The 23786-nt window shown below is 41.2% G+C and overlaps 1 protein-coding gene across 8 annotated transcripts in view; it reads right to left on the bottom strand.

Moving 5' to 3' along the window:
* The window catches only part of LOC131131252 (ankyrin repeat domain-containing protein 26-like), a 47276-nt gene that overhangs the window by 1401 nt on the left and 22089 nt on the right, over positions 1-23786 (bottom strand). For 3 of the 8 annotated variants that reach the window (XM_058075772.1, XM_058075771.1, XM_058075775.1), the window contains 13 exons: positions 23594-23729; positions 23285-23498; positions 21573-21642; positions 21347-21487; positions 9240-9603; positions 7119-7624; positions 6883-7035; positions 5848-6023; positions 3963-4035; positions 3273-3491; positions 2202-2425; positions 1913-2117; positions 78-121 (listed from right to left, as the gene is read on the bottom strand). In XM_058075772.1, the coding sequence (XP_057931755.1) occupies positions 78-121; positions 1913-2117; positions 2202-2425; positions 3273-3491; positions 3963-4035; positions 5848-6023; positions 6883-7035; positions 7119-7624; positions 9240-9603; positions 21347-21487; positions 21573-21642; positions 23285-23498; positions 23594-23729 (2525 nt within the window). Of the gene's footprint in view, positions 1-77; positions 122-1912; positions 2118-2201; positions 2426-3272; positions 3492-3962; positions 4036-5202; positions 5655-5847; positions 6024-6882; positions 7036-7118; positions 7625-9239; positions 9604-21346; positions 21488-21572; positions 21643-23284; positions 23499-23593; positions 23730-23786 lie in introns of those variants that run through there. The other 5 variants (XR_009130166.1, XR_009130167.1, XM_058075774.1 and 2 more) reach the window with 3 other exon arrangements.

Below are 23786 nucleotides of genomic sequence, written 5' to 3'. Positions count from 1 at the left end.
TAGTTTGTGGCCTTGTGATGTGTTTCATCACATTTTCTAATTTTATCAATTCATTATAGTGAAGTTCAGGTACATACAGGTGATTGGTGCGTGGGGGACAGGAGGTTTTACTCTGCTTTTTCTTATGTAACATACAAAAAAAAACACAAAAATCGGGATCATTTTATGTTCAGCAGAAAACCTCATTGATTCCTCACAAAAATATCACGACCCCAAAGCTGGCTTTGTTTTACATCAAACGACTTGAGTTAAAACAAATCATTCCCCTCATAGCATTCTTTCAACTGTACAGCGCCTGTATTAAACTGAATGGGTTTGTTTTACATTAGGTGCATGTTAAAAGTATACAACGTATATTTAAGACCACAAGGAGTTTTTATTAAAAAATGTTCTGTTGAGTGATAACCATTTTGGGATTGTATTAACTATTTTTTAATTAAAAAAAATATATTTCAGCCTCTTAAATGTAAATTTAAAAATGTTCGCAGTGATTCACTGCAGTCACATAGCTTTAGAAATGGCTATATAACCTTTTCCAGACTGATAAATCTCAATTACTCTCAGTTACGTTTTAACAGGGGAGGCAGTCACTTTTTCCACACAGGGCCATGTAGGTTTATTTTTTTCTTCTCCATTAAAAGGGGACCTATTGTGCCTTTTCCCCTTTTCTGACATATAAATGTAGTTAGAATGTTGTATTATCGTGTTAAACGATGCCAAGGTTTCAGATAATGAGGTTTGTGCATTTGGAAGTGAGCCCTAAAAGACGTTTGGGATGGCTCAGAACACTCAAAAAGTGTGAAAAAGCATGGCAAAAACGTTTCTTTGTGACATCACAGAGGGAGGGAGTTCATAGTTAAAGCACTTTGGGCGTGTGACCAATCACAGCAGAGTGGGCATGCCCGGAGGCGGGCTGTGGGTGGAATAAATTAAAACAGACTGTTTAGGCAGGAAGCACAAGTGAAAGAAAATACAGCTGGAATAGGTGCAGATTCTGGAAGATCTAACAAGTTTTCTGTGCAGGTTATTGTGTGTAGCTGCTCTATAGGACAGTGTTTTTTAACCTTTTTTGAGCCACGGCACGTTTTTTACGTTGGAAAAATTGTGCGGCACACCAATAACCAACATTATTTGCTTCTTTCAGCTTTTTCCTGATTACGGACTCGCCACGGTAGATCCTTTTGTTCCGCATACTAATTTAACCAACAATGTTACAAAATGTCACCACTACCTCTCACGTGCATCACTAAGTCTATTAGAGGAACGAGGCAATCAGCTACGTGTTGCCACACGGACGAATATTACATTGCTCTGCAAGTCTTTACACCAATGACACGCAACAATGACATAATAGTTGCAAAAAATTAATACATTAATACATGTTAATTAAAAAAAGTGATATTGAATAATTCCTCACGGCACTCCTGACGATTTCTCACGGCACACAAGTGCTATAGGAGACCACAACTCAATACAAAGGGTCAAAAAATGAGCATAATAGGTCCCCATTTAAAAACTTTGGTGTTCAGTTGTGTCGTCACTGCTAATATTAAAATGTGTTTGGTGATCTGAAAAAAACCTCAGAAACACAAACACGTCAGCTTGGATTTTGGAAAATAGCCACATTTTTTCCTCTTTTCTGATATGTTGCAGACGAACCATCAACTGTTTTTGGTTCACATTGATTTGCTCGGTCTCGGGCCGAACTGATTACTTGATTAATCAAAACAACAAGCTTCAGATTAACCAACTAAGGAAAAAATAGTTAACTCAGTGAAAAACATGCGTATTGCAAGGTGTCGTGCAAAGCAGACAAGCCATCCTGTAGTATGTCTGACCATGCGTCAAAGAAGTAGCAATGGTTTGAAAATGTAAATCACAGTCAGTCATTGTCAGAAACATCTCTACAAACCTTGGCCAGGTAGTCCTCCACATTACCCCCGTGTCCTTCAGCCACAGAGCTGAGGATTCTGGAGTTGTGGCCCCTGTATGAGGCCCCTAGTTGACTGGAAGTTGAAGCCAGTGGACCGATGGCCCCTGGAGGTCCGGAGGCGACGAGAGACTTGCAGTGCTCGCTGAGCAACTTAGCATTGGCTTCTGCGAGCCGACTGTTACTCCTGCAGACGGAAAACAAGCAAATTGACTGTTTAATTGACAGACCAAAAAATACTGTTTACGCATTTAATTGGCCATATTTGGACCTTTTTAGATCGGCAGTGAGAGATTTCCGGAGCCACTGTTCCTCTCTGTAGAGCTGACGGTAGCGCTTTAACTCTTTGTGAATGGCGTCTCTCTGGGCAATGGTTTCATGTTGGTTGTTTCGAGCTCGTTTCATTTCACCCTCCAGTTCTTGGATCCTGGCACGCAAGCTGAGCTCAGAGGTGGCTTTGATCTGGTCCTGTGCCTCCTGCGTTGCTGCCTGGGACTGGGAGGAAAAGAGAAAAAAACGCACTGAGTATACCACAGTATATGCTGTAATGGTGGCAAGACACAGAGTTCACGAACCGAGATGATACACGAGTCTGAGTCTATGAGAACTAGACGATATTTGAATATTACTTTTAAGAAAAGTATGAAAAATATACCACAATATATTTCATTCTACTAATTAATCAGTCCAGGGTGTACCCCGCCTCTTGCCCAAAGACAGCTGGGATAGGCTCCAGCATACCCGCGATCCTAGTGAGGATAAGAAGCATAGAAAATGGATGGATAGAATTTCTACTATATTACATTCGTCTGCACTCTGTGTGTATTGTACCTGCCTTCCCTCGACCCAACGGGACAAAAGACTATATGACAAAAGGGCTCACTCCATTCATACCACTGTTCTATGGAACAAATGCATCAAGGTGCTGAAACCAATGCACAGAGTGAACCTCCTCCTGACTGTTTGTAGGCGAGAGACGCGGAAAACAGACAATGGCAATATGCAAAATTGTAATTCATGATGCCATTAATTATTAATACATTTATTATTGTTCCAAGCCTCGTGCCCACAAGACATTTAGGGGAGCTACTTTGATGCATTTGCTTCATCTGAGATGCTAAAAGCAATCCAATGTAGTCAATATATGCTAGCTTGTGTTTTATAGGCGATAAACCATATTTGTGTAGTACATAACAATACATAATACTAATAATACTAATAACAATACGTACATAGCATAATAATACATATATTTAGTTGGGTATTAGTTTTAGTAATATATTTTAGTTTAACATTTTGCCAAGGGCCAAGAAAAACACTTTCCTGCTTTATGTTAGTCTACCTGCAAGAAAAGGTTGACTTCCTGTAGTTTCTTTTGTACTTCCTGTCGGGCCTTCTCCTCAATCTCACGGCGGTACTGCTCCACCTGCCTCTGCTCCATCTGAGAAGATTCCACTTTGCGTCTCAGGTTCTGTACTTCCTCCTCCAAGTGCTTCTTGTTCCTCTCCATAAGGCTACGGAAGGACATTTGCCTCTTCAGCTCTGCCTGGAGCTCACTGGCCTGGCGACGGAACAAAGCAGAACGCAAGCGGGACAAATATCAAGCACCGAGTCAAAACCAAAAGACAGGATTTAAAGGGGACCCATTATGCTTTTTCCACTTTTATGACCTATAAATGTTTCAATGTTGCTCTCCAAAGGGTTTAGTCATTTATTATCAACTCCTATACCGACAAAATTACAAAGTGGGGTTCGGCAGTAGTCCGGAAGTCTGGAGTGTGATCAATCACAGCTGAGTGGGCGTGCCCGGAGGCAGGCTGTGGGTGGAATAAATTTAAACAGATCTTTTTGGAATCTGCACCTATTTCAGGTGGGATACAGCTGGAATAGGTGCAGATTCTGGAAGATCCGGAAAGATTTCTGTGTGGGTTATTGTGTTTAGCTGCTCTATAGGAGTCCAACAACTCAATACAAAGGGCCGAAAAATTAGCATAACAAGTCCCTTTTAATATGCTGCAGTCGTTGGACAAACCTTTTCTCTGTCAATTTCACTTGCTTGCTGCTCCCGCAGTCTCCTCTTCGCCGACTTCAGTATGAGTCGTTGTCTTTATCAGGAAAAGCACAGCAAATAAAATACATTAAATATATTTAAATACATAAAATACATAAATATATTAAATAAAGGAACCCAACTATGGTGGACAAGCTGACTAAGGATTTTTTTTTTACCTAAGGCAGTTTGTTGTCCTTCGTTTGTGCATTTTTAAAATAGATTTTAGTTGATCCTCTGTTTTAATATATTTTATACTCTATATACTTTATATCAGGGATCTCAAACACGCGGCGGGCCACACTAGTTTGAGGCCCCCGCCTTGATAAGAAAGTTTAATGTTAGTGCGGCCCGCGCAAGTTTGATATGGATGCTGTATGGTATCATGTACCCAGAAAAAATTATTACGTTTGATTAATGTTCATGTTAAAGGTTAAATAACTGTTAATAGTTATCCTCCCTATCCATGTGGAAGTGGTAAGTTTTTGGCTTTTTTAAGTTTAAAGGAAATAACTTGGAGGCTACCGTTTAGGTCGCTAGCTCTCTAGTTTGCGAGTTAGCATGTGTCTCAAGACCCTGCAGTTGCGCAATATGTTGTAAATAAAAAGAGTATAAATGTGACTATAGTCATGTCTACAGGGCTCTAATAATGCTTTGTTCATTTTAATCTGAAAAAAATAATTTGTCTACCCACCAACTATATGTGGTTTCTTAAGTTTTTATTATTTGCTGTTTTATTATTATTATTATATTTATTTATTACTGATTGATTGATTTTCTTTATTCTTGATTTGTTTATTTTTCATCTTATTTTGCGCAGAAAAATAAAAATTAAAATATTTGAGAACAGTGGAATGTTTTATCAGAGCTTTTATTGTAGAAAATCGGAACCAAAGCACTGAAAAAGTTTATATATTTTTCTGTTTTTAATAAATGCGTTTTTTTTTTTTTGGAAAACCTGATGCGGCCCAGTCTCACCCAGACCCTAGTTCCAGTGGCCCCCAAGTAAATTGAGTTTGAGACCCCTGCTTTATATACTTATTTAACAGAGCTGCTGCATTATTTTCATTTCATGTGTGAAGCTTTCATACTTTCCCCACTGGGCATGCCCGGAACACCTCACCAGGGAGGCGTCCGGGAGGCATCCGGACTAGATGCCTACTCTGAGCCCCTCCCGGATGGCTGAGCTCCTCACCCTAAATTTCATGTTTTAGTTGTGTCAATTAAGATAGTATAGATAGATGTTGTAGACATAATAAAATATAGGTAGTATTTTGTAATACAATTACAAATACTACAATTTTCTATCCGTACAGAGGAGGCATACTTTTAAATGCATAGGAATTCTTCGTTTCTTCATCATCGTGTCAGTATCTGATTGCCACGCAGTGAGCCCTGCTTTTCGCCAATCAAACTATGTCACCCTAAAGTTAACAATTCTACAACTAATGTCAACATAAACTAAGACATTTTTCATATAAATGATCCCGTTGGACTCCGGTTTCCTCCCACATTCCAAAAACATGCTAGGTTAATTGGTGACTCCAAATAGGTATGAATGTGAGTGTGAATGGTTGTTTGTCTATATGTGCCCTGTGATGGGCTAGCAACCAGTCCAGGGTGTACGCCTCTCGCCCGAAGACAGCTGGGATAGGCTCCAGCACCCCTGCGACCCTTATGAGGAAAAAGCGGTAGAAAATGAATGAATGAACGAATGAATGAATGATCCCGTTGGGCCCCACATTTTGTCGACCATGGATGTCAACTGAATTAAATGGATATCATTTAATGGATCTACTGAATTATATTAAAACTAAAATGATCTTCCACCATACTTAAAAGCTGCATTTCTGCGGAGTATCATTACCTGCTCACGGCCTCTTCCAAATGTCTGACAGTGCAGTTGGAGGTGGTTGCAGCGGACATGGCCTCCTTCTGTTTCTGAAGAGCAACACTGAGTTCTTTCTCTCTTTCCTCCAGACGACTCCTCAGCTCGCTAACATGTTTCTCAGATTGCAAGATTTGCAATTCTTTTTCCTCCAGCTGTATAACAGGGCGGACACCTCATTAGCAACGTAAAAAAAAAAAGATTTTACTAACAGAAAATGTAAATAAATAAATTACTAGGTGTCTAAAGTCTCTTTAAAATAGCATGCCGAGCACGGTTCCGAGGTTGGTGGGGGAGTCTAACGAGGAACTGGGCTTCATGCAGACCGGATAGTTATCCTCCCTATCCGTGTGGAAGTGGTAAGTTTTTGGCTATGTAAGTTTAAAGGAAATAACTTGAAGGCTACCGTTTAGGTCGCTAGCTCTCTAGTTTGCGAGTTAGCATGTGTCTCAAGACCCTGCAGTTGCGCAATATGTTGTAAATAAAAAGAGTATAAATGTGACTATAGTTGTGTTTTGTCATGTCTACAGGGCTCTAATAGCTTTGTTCGTTTTAATCTGAAAAAAATAATTTCTAAAGTTTTTATTATTTGCCGTTTTATTATTATTATATTTATTTATTAGTGATTGATTATTTTCTTTATTCTTGATTTGTTTATTTATTTTTCATCTTATTTTGTGCAGAAAAATAAAAATTAATATATTTGAGAACAGTGGAATGTTTTATCAGAGCTTTTATTGTAGAAAATCGGAACCAAAGCACTGAAAATTTTTTTCTGTTTTTAATAAATGCGGTTTTTTTGGGGGGGGGGAAACCTGATGCGGCCCAGCCTTGCCCAGACCCTAGCTCCAGTGGCCCCCAGGTAAATTGAGTTTGAGACCCCTGGGTTAGAGTATAAAAAGTAATCATTTTTAAAGCTTCTTATGGCCGCTTCCATTATTTGCAGAGGTTAGGTTCCACCCGCGAATAGTGAGGATTTACTGTATATCTTCCCACTCGGCTCCCTGTCATTACCTTTCTTTTAAGCCTGTCCATTTCTTTAAGGATCCGAGCTTTCTCGTCTTCGGATTCACAACGATATCTCATGTGAACCTCCAAAGAAGCTTCACACTTTGACAGCTTCTTCAACAAATCAGATAGCTCCGCCTGCTGGTGCCGCTGATAAGCCTGTGCCAGGACAACAAATAAAACAAGTCATTTATTGAAAGTATATGCATTATCTCAACTACGCTAAAGGGAGTTGACCTCACCTCTCTTTCATTTTTCTCCTCCTCTAATTGGTGGATGTGTTCTCTGAGCTCACCAGCCTTAGCGGCGAGATCCTGATTCCTATCCTGCACAAGTTGTATTCTCTCGTCACAGTCGGCACGGAGCTTGGATAAAGTCTCAGTGAAATTCTTCTGGGCGTCTGCAACTGCGTTCTCCTTTGCAACACTTTTGTTTTGGGCCTCCTCCAGCTTTTGCCGTAGCACAATGCCATCATTCTGAGCTTGGGCTAGGAGATCTTGAGTGGCCTCCTGACGAGCTCCGGCCCAGCTGACCAGCTCCTTCTCGGCCTGGAGAGCGGCTTCCAGTTCTTTAACGCGTCCGGCGATCTGATCGTTTTCACGCTGCATGGCGTTCATCTGCTGGTTTCTCTCGTTGATCAGGAGCTCGACCCGATGCACCTCGTTCTCTAGGGTGTTTGCGAGCGCCTTAGACTTGGCCAGCTTCTGGGCCTGCTTGCTGGTTGCTTCCCGTTGATTGGCCATTTCATCTAGAAAGATAACGTCGTTAGAGTCCCTCAATACATTTGCCTACAGTGATAAAAATATACTGCAAACACATTGAATAAACAGGAGAAACACTATTCAATACTTTTGTGTCTGTTGTGTATGAAACATAATCTGATGTCTATTTCAGTCAAGACGACGATGAAAGAAATATTAGATATAATATTAGCTGTCTTCGGGCAAAAGGCAGGGGTACACCCTGGACTGGTGGCCAGCCAATCACAGGGCACATATAGACAAACAACCATTCACACTCACATTCATACCTATGGACAATTTGGAGTCGCTAATTAACCTAGCATGTTTTTGGAATGTGGGAGGAAACCGGAGTACCTGGAGAAAACCCACGCATGCACGGGGAGAACATGCAAACTCCACACAGAGATGGCCGAGGGTGGAATTGAACCCTGGTTTCCTAGCTGTGAGGTCTACGCGCTAACTACTCGACCGCCGTGCCGCCCAGTCCACACACAATTGAACTTAAATTGAATCGAAAATAATATTGATTCAAAATAAACGCTATGGTGTAGTATCCATTACACGCTTTCTGATTTTGTACTCATCAATTTTTTTTCAAAGCCATACACGATTTTTACAAAATAGGGAACTTTTTCATCATCTTTTTCCAAGGAAAGTTACGTTCCGACTTAAAGGCAGCAAAGTGTACTTCCGCAGTAGGAGTTACAAAGTGAGTGATAAGATAATATACTTTTTTTTCTTTATTTAGACCACACAGACACACATAAATAAAAGATGTTGTGGTGTCCACGGTCCATGAATGCAACTCCCGGGAGTGTGGACACACAGAAAGACATGTTTGTTTATTGGAGATACATATATCGCCTATACTATAATTTATTACTATAATTATTTTTACTAAGACTGAATGATATGTTTATGTGCATTTATAAATTTTGAACGTAAACAGGCTTACTGTAAATAAGACAAATATTTTAAAATGTTGAGTTTCCCTAGTTAGATTCCACCTTCGGCCACAAAACTCAAGGTTAAATAACTTAATAGTTATCCTCCATATCCGTGTGGAAGTGGTAAGTTTTTGGCTATTTCAGTTTAAAGGAAATAACTTGAAGGCTACCGTTTAGGTCGCTAGCTCTCTAGTTTGCGAGTTAGCATGTGTCTCAAGACCCTGCAGTTGTGCAATATGTTGTAAATAAAAAGAGTATAAATGTGACTATAGTTGTGTTTTGTCATGTCTACAGGGCTTTCTGTGTGGGGTTTGCATGTTCTTCCCGTGCATGCGTGGGTTTTCTCCAGATTCTCCGGTTTCCTCCCACATTCCAAAAACATGCTAGGTTAATTGGCCACTCCAAATTGTCCATAGGTATGAATGTGAGTGTGAATGGTTGTTTGTCTATATGTGCCCTGTGATTGGCTGGCGACCAGTCCAGGGTGTACCCGGCCTCTCACCGGAAGACAGCTGGGATAGGCTCCAGCACCCCCGCGACCCTCGTGAGGATAAGCGGTGCAAAATGAATGAATGTATTTGGCAGCTCTGATTATATATATATAAATATATATCCATTCAAGTGATAAGTATAGTATATAAATAAATGAAAGTAAGTTTCCATTAGTACTAACTTGCATGTTTGTCTTTCTCTCGTTGGTGTTCCTCCTTCTCTTGCAGCATAGCTTTGTCAATATCTGTCTTAGCTCGCTCCGCCTCAGCCAGGCGGCCGCGGATGGCCTGGGTCTCGGTCACCAATATGTCGTGATCCTTCAGCTCATTCTCCAGGCGGGTGTGTGCAAGCGCTAGCTCACATCGTAATGCCTGAACTGTATTGTTCCAATCCATGACATTTTGGGTGTGGTTATCTTGGGCCAGTTTGAGATCTTGGCGAAGATCTTCCAGCTGTTCCCTGAGGGCCTCATTCTCATTGAGAAGATCTCTCTGTTTGATGTTGCTGTGCGTCTGTATAACCTCCAGCTCTGATCTCAGTTGTTCCTGAAAGATTGAGGGAGGCAAAAAAAGGAGTTAAGTGGCGAGGTACATGTTTATTGGATCGACAACGATATTTAGTTTGATGTATTTTTTAAACGTTTTTACAAACTGTGGTTGCAGCAGAATAATATTTATTTATTTTATGTACGTAGTTGATGTTTTTTTGATGCACATTTTTGGATTGACATTGTTTTATATGGGAACATTTGCTTTGTTTGGAGTCCATTCTGGTTTGAGTTGGGCCTTCTAAAACGGATGAATGACGTTAACCACTGTAGAGTGTACCATGTTCTATTTCTCAGCAAATGAGCCTCCACATTGGATCCAAATGGAATCACATATCCTTCACTTACCACTTCCCCATAGATCTATACTCTGAGTCAAACTTATTAACCCTCTGGGATCCCGAAGAATATTTTTGTCCTCGCAAGTAAATCTTCATGAATTGGTTATTACGCCGTACAGACTCTAAATCAGGGTTCTCAAACACGCGGCCCATGGGCCAAATGTGGCCCGCAGGACACTAGTTTGAGGCCCCCGCCTTGATATGAAAGTTTAATGTTAGTGCAGCCCGCGCAAGTTTGATATGGATGCTGTATGGTATCATGTACCCAGAAAAAATTATTACGTTTGATTAATGTTCATGTTAAAGGTTAAATAACTGTTAATAGTTATCCTCCCTATCTGTGTGGAAGTGGTAAGTTTAAAGGAAATAACTTGAAGGCTACCGTTTAGGTCGCTAGCTCTCTAGTTTTCGAGTTAGCATGTGTCTCAAGACCCTGCAGTTGCGCAATATATTGTAAATTAAAAAAAGTATAAATATGACTATAGTGTTTTGTCATGTCTACAGGGCTCTAATAATGCTTTGTTCATTTTAATCTGAAAAAAATAATTTGTCTACCCTTCAACTATATGTGGTTTCTTAAGTTTTTATTATTTGCCATTTTATTATTATTATTATTTATTTATTACTGATTGATTGATTTTCTTTATTCTTGATTTGTTTATTTATTTTCCATCTTATTTTGTGCAGAAAAATAAAAATTAAGATATTTGAGAACAGTGGAATGTTTTATCAGAGCTTTTCGTGTAGAAAATCGGAACCAAAGTACTGAAAAAGTTTGTATATTTTTCTGTTTTTAATAAATGCAGGTTTTTTTTTTTTTTGAAAACCTGATGCGGCCCAGCCTTTCCTAGACCCTAGCTCCAGTGGCCCCCAGGTAAATTGAGTTTGAGACCCCTGCTCTAAATTGTCCATAGGTATGAATGTGAGTGTGATTGGCCGGGGACCAGTCCAGGGTGTACCCCACCTCTCGCCCGAAGTCAGCTGGGATACAGACAATGGATGGAGTACCGAATAGTCGCATAAAACATATTTTTGCTTGGTTAAAGAACAATTACTCATACACAAGAGAAAATAACACATGAAAGACCAATTGGTTTAATTTTTTAGATAACCAGCTGTTTTATTTCTTAAATTCACATTGTGCATAGGAACAAAGTGTATTTTGTTGGGCCTGATGGACTGATTGCTTTTGTAGATGCATTCATCTCAGATTGGAACTATATAATAGAAAAGGAGAGAAATAATTACTTTAATTACTATAATTTATTACTATAATTACTTTACTAAGACTGAATGATGTATTGCATTTATGTTGACGGCTGTGCATTTATAAATCTTGAACGTAAACAGGCTTATTGTAAATAAGACAAATATTTTAAGATGTTGAGTTTCCCTAGTTAGATTCCACCTTCGGCCATCTCATGTTAAAGGTTAAATAACTTAATAGTTATCCTCCATATCCGTGTGGAAGTGGTAAGTTTTTGGCTATTTCAGTTTAAAGGAAATAACTTGAAGGCTACCGTTTAGGTCGCTAGCTCTCTAGTTTGTGAGTTAGCATGTGTCTCAAGACCCTGCAGTTGTGCAATATGTTGTAAATAAAAAGAGTATAAATGTGACTATAGTTGTGTTTTGTCATGTCTACAGGGCTTTCTGTGTGGGGTTTGCATGTTCTTCCCGTGCATGCGTGGGTTTTCTCCAGATTCTCCGGTTTCCTCCCACATTCCAAAAACATGCTAGGTTAATTGGCCACTCCAAATTGTCCATAGGTATGAATGTGAGTGTGAATGGTTGTTTGTCTATATGTGCCCTGTGATTGGCTGGCAACCAGTCCAGGGTGTACCCGGCCTCTCACCGGAAGACAGCTGGGATAGTACCCCACCTCTCGCCCGAAGTCAGCTGGGATACAGACAATGGATGGAGTACCGAATAGTCGCATAAAACATATTTTTGCTTGGTTAAAGAACAATTACTCATACACAAGAGAAAATAACACATGAAAGACCAATTGGTTTACTAAACAGGCTTATTGTAAATAAGACAAATATTTTAAGATGTTGAGTTTCCCTAGTTAGATTCCACCCTCGGCCATCTCTGTGTGGGGTTTGCATGTTCTCCCCGTGCATGCGTGGGTTTTCTCCGGGTACTCCGGTTTCCTCCCACATTCCAAAAACATGCTAGGTTAATTGGCCACTCCAAATTGTCCATAGGTTTGAATGTGAGTGTGAATGGTTGTTTGTCATATGTGCCCTGTGATTGGCTGGCCACCAGTCCAGGGTGTACCCCGCCTCTTGCCCAAAGACAGCTGGGATAGGCTCCAGCACCCCGGCGACCCTCGTGAGGAAAAAGCGGTAGAAAATGAATGAATGAAAGTTATTATCAAATATCAGTCCATAATTAATAGCTCAAAGTCTAACCAGGGGTCACATTTTGGACATCTCTGGTTTACAGGCACACACACACCGGGTTGAGGTGCGCTTCGGCAGCAAGCCTCTCATGAGGATTACAGTTTGCATAACGAAAGAAACAGTTGATCTATTTGTCTTTTAATGCACATCATAGAGGAATTCAGAGCAGTTACGATGCATATGAACAGAAACAGTCATTTTAGCAAATTATTGACAGCACTTACTGTACATGAGTCTTTCGTGTACAGTCTTTCCCGGAACGACCCAGCATTGTGTATCCATTTGATAACATAGGCTCCACAAACGACTGGCTGGATGCACCAAAAGTTCCTCCACTAAAAGTGTGACGTCCCGTCTGCGTGCTGCCAAATCTGCACTGAGGCTGTACTCACCACGTACAAATCCTCAAATTTTGCACACGTTTTTGCAAGTAGACAACACGCAATTGGCAGTACCGCGACTTGGGACCACCGTGCACACAAACATAAAACAGACAGACCTTCTGGCTGCAGGAGCGGTTGCTGTGTGTGACTGGCCAATCACAGAGCGTGAATACAGTACCCAATGAGTCTTTAAAAAAAAATATTCCTAGCAACTACAAAACCATATACCAGTGTTTTTCAACCTTTTTTGAGCCACGGAACATTTTTTACATTGGAAAAATCTTGTGGCACACCACTAACCAAAAATGTTCCAAAATGTCACCACGACCTCACACGTGCATCAATAAGTCTATGGGAGGAACAAGGTAGGTGTTGCCACACGGACCAATATTACATTGCTCTGCCAGTCTTTACACCACAGACACTCCACAGTAGCCACGTTTTTACATCACCACTTTTTCTCTTTCCGAATGACCTTTCGGGAAACAATGGTATCCATAGAAAGGAATATTCCAATCTCTTGTCTACATGCGCCGTGAAAATCAAACAGAATAGTCAATAGGGCATGCCCAGTAAAACGTAAACATCAACATCATGTGATACCGACTTCCCCAAGTTTTTCTTTCACTTGTTGGAATAACTCTAAATAGTCAGTTTTTCGTCTGTCCAGTCTTGAAATTTAGTTTGAATCAAAAACAAACTTTGCTTAGTCCAGTGCCGATTGCTGGCCTCCATTTTTAAAAGTGAAGAACGTCTGGATCTGCGTGTTACGTCATATCTGAGCATGCGCTGAAAGAACGCACCCGGGATCAATTTAAACAGGAAATGATCAAATTCAATCTTGCTAATATTTTATAATTAAACTCAGGACATGTTTTAGATAGATATATATTTTCTTTTTTAATAAAACTGCACTTGTGAATAAAGTATAGAAGGGTTTAGATTCTGTTCCACAGATGGCGCTAATGCACATGAAAGCTGTTGCCAACCGCCAATAAACAACAGAAGAAGAAAAACACCACGAAGAAGAAGGCACCCTTACAACTTTCCGTTTGAGCGGGTACAAGATACCTCAATCAGATTGGTTAAAGGAATATTCCATCCCTGTTCAATTCTTTCCTTTTGAGCAAATAAACCAAAGTGAATTGGAATATTTGGGTCCATGTATACTATTGACATAATGGCTATTGACATAATATTTGCAAATGATGATTAATAAATGTTAACTATAAAAAGTGATATTGGATAATTCCTCACGGCACACCTGACTGTTTCCCAAGGTACACTAGTGTGCCGCGGCACAGTGGTTGAAAATCACTGCCATATACAAACCCAATGAGAATTTCCCTGGCAGATACGAATAACTGACAGCTGTACTCATTTCATACTCGTAATCTGCAAAAATTCATCATCCGTAACGGATACATCTGGCTCATCCCTCGTGTTTACTTGTGACAGTGAATAATGACAGTGAATATAAATCTCTATACAGTGTTTATTGATGCAACACATCCTCTGACAATTTTTCTAACTTTTTTTACGGCTACAGAATCCTCAATAAACAATCGCATCTTAGCTTGTGGTTAATTAAGATGTCGGTGCAAAATGTATAGGGTCCTGCTTACTGCTGTCCAGTGGTCTGCCGTGCAACAAAAACATAGCTTTAGCCAACTGGTCCATCTTCATTGCCATTTCATTTCCATAAAGTTCGTGAATTCTTGTGACAACCGTCCCTGAGCCTTGTGTCTCTGTCAGTATTGCTTGAAGACAACGACTTGATCCCACATTGTTAGCATCCTTGCTAAAGTTAGCAAAGATATGCTTTGCCCAAAGACTCGTTGTGCTACGATGAAAAGACAATTCATCACTGCAATATGTACACACAAAGGTTTTGATTTTAAATTGAAATTTCCTGTGAAGCAGACCCTTTCTCCTCATTCACTGCTGCTGGATGCACTAAGGAATACTGGGTGACATTGTGGTGAAGTTTATATAAAGAAATTGTATTATTATTGCCCCTTTTCTTACTTATGTGCATGTATATCATGTTTCAGATCATCAAGCAAATGTAAATATTAGTCAATGACAATACAACTGAACACAAAATGCAGTTTTGAAATGACACATTTTATTATTAAGGGAGAAAATCCAAACCTACAAAAGTGATTAACTGTTAAAACATAACTTACGTTAAATAAGATCTCAGTCTGGAAAAGGTTTTAAAGCAATTTCTCAAGCTTTGGGACTGCAGTAAACCACATTGAGAATCATTATCCACGCATGGCAAAAACATGGAACATTGGTGAACTCTCCCAGACGTGGCCGGTCAACCAAAATGTCCTCAATAGTGCAGCAACGACGCATCCAAGAGGTCACAAAAGACCCCACAACAACATCCAAAGAACCGCAGAAAAACACTGGCCAAAAATGGGCTACATGGCAGATTTCCAAGACTAAAATCCTTGCTAAACAAAAAGAACATCAAGGTCCGGCTCAATTTTGTCAGGAAACGTCTTGATGATCTTCAAAGCCTTTGGGAAAATACTCTGCAGTCTGATGAAACAAAAGGTGAACTTTTTGGAAGAACATCATACCAACTGTAGAATGGTGGCATTAATGTGATGGTCTGCGGGTATTTTGCTGCTTTAGGACCTCGATGTGAATGTCCGTACATCCGTTTTGTGACCTCAAGCTGAAACCAACTTGGGTTCTGCAGCAGGACAATGAGGACAAGGACAAGTCCACCTCTGATTGGCTGAAGAAAAACAACATGAAGACTTTGGAGTGGCCTCGTTCAAGTCCTGACCTGAATCCGACTGAGATGCTGTGGCATGACCTTAAAAATGTGCATCTTGCTGGAAAAGCCCTCCAATGTGGCTCATCTACAACAATTCTGCAAAGATGTGTGGGCCAAAATTCCTCCACAGCGCTGTAAGAGACTCATTGCAAGTTATCGCAAACTAGGCCTGTCACGATAATAGATAAATCGATCAATCGAACGATAAAAAAAAATAAAATAAAATGAAGTCGATAATTTTGCCGGCCTCAATAAATTGACATGTACATGTATGCGTGTTTGTTTTCCCCTCATTTCTTTAGCACACATGCTGAATGACAAGAGTGTTCACTTTGCATGTGTCTGCGCATTTGTTCTATAGTGGAATGAACGGAGAGTGAACCCTCCTGTTAGCCATTTGGCCTCTTTGTTCCAGTACGTGGAGGAGCTAATAGTCAGTGGATACACAGACAAAGTGCAACCTGACGGTTTCTCAAGGTACACTAGTGCGCGGCACAGTGGTTGAAAATCACTGGCTTAGAAGCCTTGGAGATAAAGTCAGAGATTGAGATGGTCCAGAGGAGAGATAGTGAATATATATGGTAGAAGGATGCTGCCAGGTAGGAGGCGTAGAGGAAGACCAAAGAGGAGGTTTATGGATGTAGTGAAGGAGGACATGAGTGTAGTTGGTGTGAGAGAGACAGATGCAGAAAACAGGGTTGGATGGAAGCGCTTGATTTGCTGTGGCGACCCCCGAAGGGAAAAGCCCAAAGAGAAAGAAGAAGATCTAAAGTTACTTGGTAAGCTTGATCTGTAACATGCACAATTGTGCGATGCGCAGCGCTGCACTCAACAACTCAATACATAAAAACGGCATTGACCGGCTACAACATTAGGTACACTTGCCCAGGAGCACAAGAGCATGTATGGCTGACATGAGCCATACATAAAATATTACTCCCCTCTCAATATGTTGCAGTATGCACCTTGCAATCTTAAACTTGTTTCAACAAACTACAAGGCGCATTTTATTTAAGATAGCGGGCACGATTGTGCATCAGTCACTGACGGTGTTTTTGTTTTGTCTACTTGTTTCGGGTAGTTTGGCTGGTGATATGAAGTCAGTTGGAAAACTGCTTGTAATACTGAACGCGGTGCTTTTGAGAAAAATACAGTCAGCAAGGCTGACACATTATTGTTGGGTTTATTGCCATGTTTGCATGAATCACACTTCACACAGCTCATATATATGAAATAATTATAATGTATATAAATAAAGAATAAAGTCTCAAGGATCACTTTCACACATACATATAGATGAATAAACAAGACATATAGCAACTTCTGATCACTCAAGCAGAGTTCACAATAACCTTACTAGCTCCATAGAGCTAAGTGAGCTATAAACATCTAACTTATTAGTAACTTACAACAACAGTACATCAAAGTACGCTAGGAATCAGGAAAAGAGCCCGCTTTGAGCACTGATGCTGGTCCTGATCCAGTCCGGATTGCTGCAAAGTGCCACTCACACGGAATCCAGTAGACACTGCAGTGAGCGCCCGCTATGTTTACGTGGGTTCTCACTCCAGCACTTGAGTTCACACAAAATACCTATCCTTATATACAGGAAGTGCTTATAAACAATAGTCGTATTTGCCTGCACGGCCGCGGTATTGTAGATTTCTGTGTCATACACAATGCTGTGGTTTTCCACTTAAATACAGACCAGATCAAAATCTTAAGACCAGTTGAAAAATAGCTAGAATTTACATTTTGCACATTTGGATCATAATGAAGTTTTAAGTGTTGCTACAATATGCAAAACCAAGAAGGGGGAGTGTGACAAAAAGCACTTTGAAAAAGTACTTTATTGAAAACAACAATTAAACTGAAATAGGCTGTCAGCTGATCGAACGTGTAAGACCATCACTCAAAAAAATTACAAAAAAGTCTCCAAACCAGAAAAATGATTAGTAGTACTCAGTAAGTAGCACCACCATTCTTCACCGTTCATCACTTCAAAAACTGCTTTGGGTATGCTTGGTGTGAGTGTTTCCAGGAGGCTATTGGGAACATTGCTCCAAGTGGTGAAGCTGGCTTGACAAAGGGCATCAACTGTGTGGAATTGATGGCCATTTTTATAAACTTCCCTTGCCATCCATCCTCAAATGTTCTCTATCGGATGGTCCAAAAGAGTGATGTTATTCTAAGTCCTTAGTCGTTGTCCTGTTGAAGAACCCAGCTATTACCACACAGACCATGGCCCTCAGTCATGAGGGATGCCAACTGTTACATCTGCACACAAACATCCACTGTTTGACGACCCTGCACCACCTGAAGCGCCAGTGTTCTACTGAATGAAAAAGCACCCCAGATCATGATGGACCCCCCTCCACTGTGCCGGGTAGAATACATCTCAGGTAGGATCTCCTTGCCAATGTCAATGTCCCATGTTTGACGCTCCCTGGTAAAGTCGAAATGGGCAGTTTTGTGGCATTGAAGGAGACAGATGGCATCTGATGGTTATTGCGCTGCAGTCGGCACCGTTAAGTGCCTTCATTTTATTCATTTTGGGTCAAGCACTGCGCTGTGTGTTGACAGCCAATCAGATCCTCCAGCTCAGCTTCTTAGCTTTAGCCATCAGAAAGGCATGACTGTGTGAATGCCTGACAGAAAATTATAGAAATTTAAGGAGATTTTGGCTGTTATAACCTGTGGTCTTAAACTTTTGATCAGGTGAAACCAATTTCATTTTTTTAAATTACAAGTTCATGTTTTGTCTCATTCCCCCTTCTTACTTTTGCATATTGTTGCTCACCTTAAAACCTCATTAATGCCCAAATGTTGCCTTTGAGACTATGTGGCTGTAAGTAATGTCAAACTGTATTTAAAGAGGTAATTGCAGAGCAGGTTGCACGGCAATCGAGTGGTTAGCACGCAGGCCTCACAGCTAGGAGACCCGAGTTAAATTCCACCCTCGGCCATCTGTGTGGAGTTTGCATGTTCTCCCCGTGCATGCGTAGGTTTTCCCACATTCCAAAAACATGCTAGGTTAATTGGCGACTCCAAATTGTCCATAGGTATGAATGTGAGTGTGAATGGTTGTTTGTCTATATGTGCCCTGTGATTGGCTGGCAACCAGTCCAGGGTGTACCCTGCTTCTCGTCCAAAGACAGCTGGGATAGGCTCCAGCTCCAGAAAATGAACGGATGAATTGCAGAGCAGCTACACACCTGCACAGAACGTTTTCTAGAGCTTCCAGGATCTGCACCTATTCCAGCTGTATTTCCTTTCCATTTCCAAAATGGTCTGATAATTTATTCCACCACGCATCTGACCACACCCACTGCATCCGTTCCCGATGACTGCTGAACCTCACTTTCTAATTGTGTCGGTATATGAGTTGATAATAATTAATAAGCCCTTTAGAGAGCTACTTGAAAGTGGCTAGAGGCTATTGGCAGGTCATGACCTACTGTTTGGAAACCCCTGACTTACTGTGTATAAACTCAAAGTGTGGTAACATAGGTCCGTGTTTATTGAGCGCAGACAATCTTGACACAACATCAGGAGTGTAAATTTGGTCATTAAAGTTTCTTTTTGACACATTGATAATTTTTTCTTAATTATTTTTTCATCATTCATGTCAGCATTTTTAATAGCATTATAATTGATTCAGACTTTTTTCCCTCACAAAAAACAATGGTAATCTAGGAAACGTCACCTGCATTGTCCAGTATCCAGGTATTTATTTCAGACTGGTTGAATTTTTGGCTAGAAGGTTACTGAATTGATTTAAGGTTACTGAATCGATTCGGATCCTATCGTTTAAACCACAGAAAAACTTATGACTTCACTAAATTACAAGATTAAGACCAACCTTGTGTTCATTGGAGGACATTTGGCTGTTAACTGTTGAGATTTGCACAAAGAAATAGACTGCAAGGGAATTACAACCACTTTTACAATGGTAAATTACAATCACTGACCTTGACCACAACATCACCCCATAGTGCCCCTGTGCTGATGTTTACGTTCCTTGGGTTGAGTGGTGAAAGATGGTGAAAGGTGAATGAGGAGAAAGGGTCTGCTTCATTTTTAAAAGAGACCTTATGGAGGTCTGGGTAAAACCGAACTTATGCGTACATATTGCGGTGATGAATTTTCTTTTCATCAAAGTCTGAAGCACCACATTTGCGCAAAGCATATCTTTACTAATGTTAGCAAGTATGCTAACAATGTGGAACACCACCTATAGAACACCTTCAAGTTGTTCACAAGAATTCACCAACTGTATGGAAATGAGACAGCAGCAAAGTTGGACCAAGTTGACTAAAGCAATGTTTGTTGCACTGACAGGAGACCACTGGACAGCAGCAAGCAACCATCATTTTATCTCAAAACAATTGTAGTACTTCAATAGAGTCTACTTAATTAAGCCTAAGGTAAATGTGTGATTAGACAGATTAGACAGAATCAATATACTACCAATGATATTGATATATTGCCTGGCCCGAGAGACCGGCAGTGTTCATGACTCCATTGGGAAAAAGGCTAGTTTCTTTCATAGAAGCAGAACATTTGAATCACACATTTGACCTTCTTATTATGAGTAATGAGGGATTGTGTTCTAAGACAAGTTGAATTAAAAAGTCGAATTCACATTGTTTTCCCCGCCGTACATCATACATAATAAAGACGGAATGTTTGGAGTGTCCATGAATGCACCTTGCATTATTAATGTGGTGAGAATAAGCAAGTGTCTTGAGGAAACGGAGTTAGATGTTTGTGAGTTAGAGATACATATTTTCCGTGACAATTACACTGCTGTGTGTACAGGTCAGAATACAGTTATAAAAGGGAGTCAGACACTACACTGTGCCTCTGTCTGCTGTCACAACAGTCTTTAAAGTTTTACCTCTATTAGGCCTGTCACGATAACGGATATATTGATGTATCGAACGATTTCAACAAAAATAGTCGGTAATTATGAGTCCTCAATAAATTGATATGTACATATATGCGTGTGTGCTTCATCTGTGGTACACAGGCTGGATGACAAGAGGCTTCACTCAGGTAATATGTAGGTTCACAAAGGTAATAGTGTAGATGTGCAGCGCAGCCATCCCTCTGACAGGCAACGCTTACTAAGGCTTTTGATCGGCGGAGTAAACATGGTGTGCATTCACTGTAGTCCAGCTTGTAATGCACAAGATGGCTACCATACAAAGCCTGTCATATCCATTATTTTACACTGCTCAAATATGACCCATACAATGGTCTACAATACACTACATAACTGTGTGTGTAGATTTTATCAGTGTTTTTTTTTTTTCTTAACAGAAACAATCTACAGCATCGCTGGGAGTACTTCCCGTTTCCCAGTGTACTTCGTTGTACAATTTTTGTAAATGGCTGGGAAGCATATGGTTAGAGCTCACATAGTAGTTGGTTAATATTCTGCATTATACATTGGTAGTGTATTGTCTGTTTTCGTCCACCTATTGCATTGCTGTGTGTAGTTCGTTGGACACCATGAGTAGGAATTGCATGTGACATGGTGACACTATGGGATTCGTACCTAATATGGTATACCTCACACGGGTACACTACGCTTTTGAATGATAATCTTAATGATATTTGTTGTTTCTTTTTTTAAAAAGGTAGAAATAATCAAGTATTAGTTGATAATTATCGACCAGCAAAATTTGTTATCGTGACAGGCCTAGGTTTTATTTTTGACAGCTGTGATTAAAAGACATTTAACTGTGTGTGAGCAACATCAGCTTTGCAACGCTATAGGCTAGCAACGCAATGCAACAGTGGGAAATACCTCATTATTTCTGCTTCTCCTGTAGTCCTCTTCCATGGTTTGCTGCTTGCAGGACTGACTCTTGAGCCTTTGCTGCAGCTGTGCAGCTGAGCAGCGTTCCTGATTCAACTGAGAGTGGGTATGCCGGAGTTCCTCTTCAAGCTGGGAAGAAGAAACACACGTTTCATGTTGAAACAAAGACACGTGACATGCAACATACTCAAAGTTGAGACCCTCACACACTCACCTTCTCTTGGTTGCCATGGCACAACTTGATGGTAGAAGTGGTATCTTCATCTTGTTGCTTTAGGCGAAATCTGACAGAAATTTCAGGAAAAGAAAATTCCTTTCAACACACTCAGGGGAAAAAATCCAATTCAACACACTTCAGTACTGTGCAGTACAATACAGTACAGTGGAACCTGTTTATGTTGTCATATAATCGAAATGACAACTGATATTTGCAGATGTGGTTCTTATGGCCTCTTTGGGCTGTGACCTTCAGCGTTTATTGGGACGGTTTGCATCTGAGTGTGAAGCGTCTGGGATGAGACTCAGTACCTCCAAATCAGAGGCCATGGTTCTCAGTCGGAAAAGGGTGGAGTGCTCCCTCCGGGTTGGGAATGAGGTCCTGCCCCAGGTGGAGGAGTTTAAGTATCTGGAAAAGGCATTTGACCGTGTCCCTCGTGGCATCCTTTGGGGGGTGCTTCGGGAGTAGGGGATTGGTGGTGCGCTACTACGTGCTATCAGGTCTTTTTACAAATGGGGCAGGAGTCTGGTTCGCATTGCCAGTAGTAAGTCGAGTCTGTTTCCGGTAAACGTTGGCCTCCGCCAAGGCTGCCCTTTGTCACCGATTCTGTTCACAATTTTCATGGACAGAATTTCTAGGCGCAGCCAAGGTGTTGAGGGAGTCCAGTTCTGGGGCCTTAGAATCTCATCTCTGCTATTTGCAGATAATGTGGTTCTTATGGCTTCTTCGGGCTGTGACCTTTAGCGTTTACTGGGACGGTTTGCATCTGAGTGTGAAGCGTCTGGGATGAGACTCAGTACCTCCAAATCAGAGGCCATGGTTCTCAGTCGGAAAAGGGTGGAGTGCTCCCTCCGGGTTGGGAATGAGCTCCTGCCCCAGGTGGAGGAGTTAAAGTATCTCGGGGTCTTGTTCACGAGTGAGGGAGTGAGAAGTGGGAGCGTGAGGTCGACAGACAGACATCGGCAGTAATGCGGCCGCTGTGGTGAAAAAAGAGCTGAGCCCGAGGGCAAAGCTCTCAATTTACCGGTGGATCTATGTTCCCACCCTCACCTATGGTCATGAGCTTTGGGTCATGACCGAAAGAATAAGATGGCGGATACAAGCGGCTGAAATGAGTTTCCTCCGTAGGGTAGCTGGACTCACCCTAAGAGATAGGGTGAGGAGCTCAGCCAACCGGGAGGGGCTCAGAGTAGAGCCGCTTCTCCTCCACATCAAGAAAAGTCAGTTGAGGTGGCTCGGGCATCTAGTCCAGATGCCACCCGGACGCCTCCCTGGTGACGTGTTCCAGGCATGCCCAGCCGGGAAAAGTAGAACTAGGACACGCTGGAGGGATTATGTCTCACAGCTGACCTGGGAACGCCTGGTGTCCTCCCGGTGGAGCTGGAGGAGGTGGCCGGGAACCGGGAAGTCTGTGCTTCCCTACTAAGACTGCTGCCCCCGCGACCCGGATAAGCGGAGGAAAATGGATGGATGGATGGATAATCGAAACCGAAACTAGCCATTGCCTGGCCATTTAGGAGACGTAAGAGAATGGTCAATAACCCTTGACAGTTTGTTACCATTGTTTTTCCACTTTTCTATAAACGAACCAATCAATCATTTTGACATTGACTTAATAATAAGGACTTGGCTCCGGAGAAACAGGTTGTCTAAATAAACTGGACAAAAGTTCCACTGTACACTGAAAGCACCGCAGAATATATCCTTACTTGAGGTTGGAGACTTCGCTTTGCAACTCCATTTCTTTATGCTCCATGGCACATCTATCATCTCTGACCTCTTCCAGCTGGTTCTTTAACTCTGTCCTCTCAGTTTTCAGTTTGTTCAGCGAATCCATGCGAACATGAGGGTCTTTTGCCTTCAGGAAGGGGTGCTTACTTTGTTGGCTCATAATCTCCCCTAGAACCATCTTGCTTGCAGGGTCTGAGGAATCAATTAGATGATATAGAGATTATATGTATGTTTATATGAGTATCTTGTTTACAAGTTGGAGATAAAATGGAAATAACGGGCATTACCTTGAGGTAAAGTGTCCAGAATTGGAGGCATAAGAGACACACCTTTGGTGGTTGTCATGCGAAGATCGCAATCATCTACAGTCAGCGAAGACGACGATGTGATCTCATCAAGCTCTTCAGAAATTTCGTCAGTTTGCTGAATGTGTGAATGACACGTCATCAGAATGTACTTTTTTTTTCTAACTGCAAACTC

The sequence above is a fragment of the Doryrhamphus excisus genome, chromosome 6 (assembly GCF_030265055.1).
Source record: "Doryrhamphus excisus isolate RoL2022-K1 chromosome 6, RoL_Dexc_1.0, whole genome shotgun sequence".
NCBI lineage: Eukaryota > Metazoa > Chordata > Actinopteri > Syngnathiformes > Syngnathidae > Doryrhamphus > Doryrhamphus excisus.
This window is presented reverse-complemented; position numbering and strand designations above follow the sequence as displayed.